The 5000-nt window shown below is 34.8% G+C and overlaps 1 protein-coding gene across 9 annotated transcripts in view; it reads left to right on the forward strand.

The window, feature by feature from the left end:
* The window catches only part of LOC125039690 (RUN domain-containing protein 1-like), a 17629-nt gene that overhangs the window by 9571 nt on the left and 3058 nt on the right, over window positions 1–5000 (forward strand). For all 9 annotated transcript variants that reach the window (XM_047633893.1, XM_047633896.1, XM_047633889.1 and 6 more), the window contains 6 exons: window positions 1–106; window positions 1233–1376; window positions 1764–1923; window positions 2157–2251; window positions 3994–4084; window positions 4743–4909. The exon at window positions 1–106 is cut by the window's left edge and continues 15 nt beyond it. In XM_047633893.1, the coding sequence (XP_047489849.1) occupies window positions 1–106; window positions 1233–1376; window positions 1764–1923; window positions 2157–2251; window positions 3994–4084; window positions 4743–4909 (763 nt within the window). The remainder of the gene's footprint in view (window positions 107–1232; window positions 1377–1763; window positions 1924–2156; window positions 2252–3993; window positions 4085–4742; window positions 4910–5000) is intronic.

A 5000-nucleotide genomic window follows, 5' to 3' on the forward strand; every position in this document is an offset into this window, starting at 1 on the left:
TAGCAGAGGGGGAGCAAGGCTGGAGGATGATCGTCTGCTGCAGCTTGAAGAGGAACAGGAACAGCTCAACACATCTCTCCTGGCCTTGACTTCACATTTTGCCCAGGTAAGAAATCTATACTTTCTTTTCTCTTCCCTCTCTTCTCTTTTCTTTTCTTTTCTTTTCTTTTCTTTTCTTTCTTTCTTTCTTTTTGCCTGTCTGTTTGTGTTTGTGGACAGATGTTTCTGCCAATTTTAGAATGTAGATATAAAAGGTGAATGTTCTCCAGATACTGAAATACCAAATTAAAAGTATAGAATATTTCCCTTTGCTGGTTCTGACTCCTTATAAAGTGTATATTTGTACAGTCTTGATAAATTACTCCATGCTGATGAATCCTATTCAAGATTCCTTTCATGTTTACAGTTATTTAAACCTTATTAGAGAGTTGTTTAAAGAGGAGTTACCATTGGTAGCTATGCATAAGCAAATGGTAATTGAGATGATTTGGATTCCTTTTTCTTGTTATCTCTTCAGCTGTTGCTTCTTTTTAACCTCTTTGTTCCTTTTCTTTCTCCTCCTCCTTCTCCTTCTTGTTTTTTTTTTCTTACTAATTCTTGTCTTAGGTATTATTTAATTTGTTTCCTAGTCTTTACTTGTGCTAGGCCATGGAATGGTATTTGTAAAGGTCAGCCTGCATATTTACATGTTAATTTTCATAGGTTAGGGATCTTTATAGATTTTGTTATAGGATCTGTTAAGAAATAAATTTAAGTTTCATTTTCATGGTTTTCATGTATTAAACATGGATCAATGTTACTGCTGTTGTTGGGCAATGTAAACAATTCTGAAAAAGGAAATTGTTGAGGAATATAGGAGTAAATTGATTTTGAATTGGTAATTATATTCTGTGGCACTTGATAAGAGTATAACAACATATTATTGTACCTCCATTGCCTAAAATATATATATATATATATATATATATATATATATAGTTAACTGGTCTATTCATTTTATTTTTACTTTTGTAATTGCTGTTAATGTTAGTGCACACTCCCATTAGTAGTAATTCACATAAAAATGTATTAAAGATGCTTTTTTTTTTTTCTTTCTTTCTTTCTTTCTTTCTTTTTTCCTTTCTTCTTTTTCTCTTTTTCATTAAGGAATGAGCAAAGTGTGTGCAGTTTACTGTAACTAGTGCTTAAAGAGAACTGTACTGGAAACTAAGCTCACCACATTTGTCTTTCAGGTGCAATTCAGATTGAAGCAGATTGTAGATGCATCACCCGATGAGAAAGAAAATCTCCTTCATGAGCTTGAGGAGTTTGCCAACAGGGGGATTCCAGACTTACGAGAGGCCAATGCTCGAAGAAAGTCGACTGTAAGCGAGCACGTAAGTATAGTTGTTTACTAGTAAAATTATCTTATTTCTAGCTATTTCTATGGCTAGCTCACAAATGTTGTGAGGCATTGCTTGTGATGAGACACTGTAAAGTTAACTATATATTTTTTTAAATACTTCATACAGGAGTAGATATCTTTAGATATTTGGTGAGTTATTATTTCTTTTATTGTAATCATTAACAGTAAATTAAGATTTCTGTATTATGGCTTTAATCTCTAGCTTTACATTTCTTCCCCATATAATGACCACTTTATGTGGAAATAGCTGCCATTGGTCAAGAAATAAAGCAAGAAAATGCTTAGGAGTTACACTTGCTTTTAGAAGGCAAAGAATGTTTCTTCCAATGGTTTCACTTCCTTTTTACCCCCAACTCAGGTTGATGGGGAGGAAGATGATCATGCTGGAATGGCAAAACAGAAAGAGTTAATTGAAAAGTTGAAGCAGCAGTTGGAGGACTTAGAAAACTATGCCTACCAGACTGGAGAAGGTGGCCCCCCTCAGGCCAAAGTCATGGAAAAGCAACGGGTCGTCATAGGTGAGAGGCAAAGGCTGAAGCACCTACTGGATACTTTGTGATATAAATATTGTGAAATTTTGTTGGATTTACCAAATGTGTTGATACTGGCATATACTAATCTTTCCACAATATTTTATCTTTTTCTTTATCTTTTCTATTCTTTTCTTTACTTTGTCTTGTTTAATACATAATCTTGTTTTTAATTTTCCAATACAAAGGGCATAAAACTTTTTCTTTATTTCCCTCCACAGAGCAGCTAAAAGGAAAGCTTAACTTAAATGTAGATGAGTTTGACAGACTAAGCGTGGATGATTTAAAAGGGCAAGTCGATAGTGCAATTCGTGAGGTAAGTTGATTTTGTTAAGTAAAAGTTTTGATCAGAGATTGGCTTGCAATGGGAAAATTTAATGTATTATAAACAAGGTTCTTTGTGAGGCTTTCTACTTTCAAAAAGGCTATTTATGACTGATATGGTTTGTGATGCAGTGTAGAAGACGTAACATGCATGTGTCATTATGAATATTAGCCCCTATGATTTGGATGATGCAACCATCACATGAAAAAATTTGGCTTGAGGGCCGGTTGACGTGAATATGTCGTCATGGGAAAATCTGGCCGTGGGCTGGTGTCACATGAACTTGCCCTCATGGCATTTCGGCTGAAGGCTGGGGTGACAGGAAAGACTTGCCGTTTATTTGGTATATTGAAAGGGGTTTTTGTATTATTTCTATCAATAAACTGGTGTGGAATGTAGTGTCTGTAAGCCATGACTGGAAGAGGCTTCATTGAGTACACCATTTATATGCTCAGCATCCTATTCCTGGCTGCCATGACCAACAGCAAAGGTTATATTACAGAAAATTGAATAATACAAAAAAAAATTCAAATGACACAAATAAAAAAATGTTACTTATTGTTATTATTCTTGCACTGTGTTATGGACTACCTAGAGTCTGTACAAGGAAAACCTTCTGTTACCATCTGGGTAAAGCAAATAAATGACAAATAGGGACATTGGAAAATGGCAGAAAAGCTGAAAAAAAGAAAGAGATAATGCACAAAAGAGATAATAACCTTGCAAAGGAAAGGCATAGAGTCTAGTCACTGCACATAAGTGTTCATGGGCACCCAGCCTACAAGCTGTGCACCCATCAGAGCAGCCACTCACATAAGCCTAAAGCCCATATTTGGGGCCATGTGATTTCCATAAAGCATCCAGATCCAATGGGTTGAAACATTCCTTTAAGAATCAGAGTGACTGCTATTTAGAAAGAATTTCTGACTAAAATACTTAATTGCATGTGGTATATATAGCTGCACAGTTACAAGTCATATATAATGTAATATAGAAGTAGCAAATTAACAAGAATGAACACATGAGAGGGACATCTTTACAGCACTGAGGATGATAATATTCAGTGTAAAAGAATATATAATTTCAGACATGATAATATTGTTTTACTAATCATTAACACAAGTTTCTTTTTTCTTGTCTAGGCATCAAATGGATAAATTCATAGACAAGGTTTTTACCTGCTACCATTACATTTGATTTGTTAATATCTAGTATATAACATTATGATTGATGAAACGAAAACCCTTTCCTTTTTCATGAAGTGATTATAGATGTACTGTGTTGTACTCACTAGCATTGTTGCTAGAGACAGGGCTGAGTGCTGTAGAGATATCCATGAGTTTTGCTTTGCTTAAAAAAAAAAGAAAGAATAAAAATTGGCACATCAACAGTGCTCCACATGAATAACCTGCTACACTGATAATAGATTTGGGAAAATTTTCATTCTTGCACCTGGGAAATTACTTTTAAGATTCTAGGTGAGAGTAGATATCACTTTCTATCTTCCCTTGATGGAAATGTTAGGCTGCTAGAAATTCAGAGGAGTGATGAAGAAAAGCTGCCAAACTCTAACAAAAGAAAGAAACTGTGTTTCCCTTCAACTTCCTTTCCATCTAACAAGAGTTTTCTTCCTATGCACGCTGCACTTGGATGTTATATACTAATCCACCGTACCCTGGACTAACCCACACACCTGGTACGGCTCTCCTTCCACACCTAACGCGATGGTGCAGTTGGTGAATCCGCTCAAGATGAAGGAACAGTTGGTGGCCCAGCTTCAAACACAAATTGTAGACTTGGAGAGGTTCATAGAATTCTTGCAAGGTATTCTTTTCCTGTGTGATATTTGTGATCTGTTTTCCTGTCCTTTTTGCTCTTTTCTTTTTGACCTTTTGTCTTCCCTTCCTCTTCTTGCACAATATTTTGTTTTTGAGAGAATTATCTTGGGGAAAGGTTTTTGGTAGACAGGCATGTAATACCTAAAATATGTGTAGTAAACTGTTACATAGAATTGTGCACTAACTTCTGGTGATGGCGGTGACTTTGCATGTAGAAAGTAATTGATAATTTGTGTTTCATTTGATTTTCTCAGAAACTGTAATACTATTTTCAAAGTACTATATCAATATGATGTAAAGTGCTTACAGGTTAACAGTATATTGTGTGATTTGGGAAAAACTACAATAATGTTTTAATGAAAACCTATCTGGATATGTAGATTTCTATTATGAATATATGTTTAGTAAAAATTAATCTATTATAAAATATTCTTATTATATGCTAATGTAGGATCTGTAGAAAAGATTTTTTTTTTTTTTTTTTTTTTTTTTTTTTTTTGGGGGGGGGGGGGGGGGGTTCCCACTATATTACTGAACATGTATAATGATCTTATATATTTACATTTATTTTTTTCACAAGTAAGACTTGTATCCCCACCATGTCTATAGATCACTCATATCAAATCTCTATAATTCAAATGAAGGTGAGGGCACAGATGGAGTCATCAAAAATGGTAAGGTCCCTTGTAGATGCAAGACACCTGAAGCACGTCACCCAGGAGATGGTAAGCCACAAGAAAGTGGCTTTTCTCAGGGCAGGCTTGGTACACAGAGATGCAAAAGTAAGAGCAAGAGTGAAGAGAGAGAGCAGGTGAGTTATAGCACTTGTAAAATGGGAGGAAAATATACATATATTTTGCATAGTAATGTTCATATTGGATATATATATATATATATATATA

The sequence above is a fragment of the Penaeus chinensis genome, chromosome 27 (assembly GCF_019202785.1).
Source record: "Penaeus chinensis breed Huanghai No. 1 chromosome 27, ASM1920278v2, whole genome shotgun sequence".
NCBI lineage: Eukaryota > Metazoa > Arthropoda > Malacostraca > Decapoda > Penaeidae > Penaeus > Penaeus chinensis.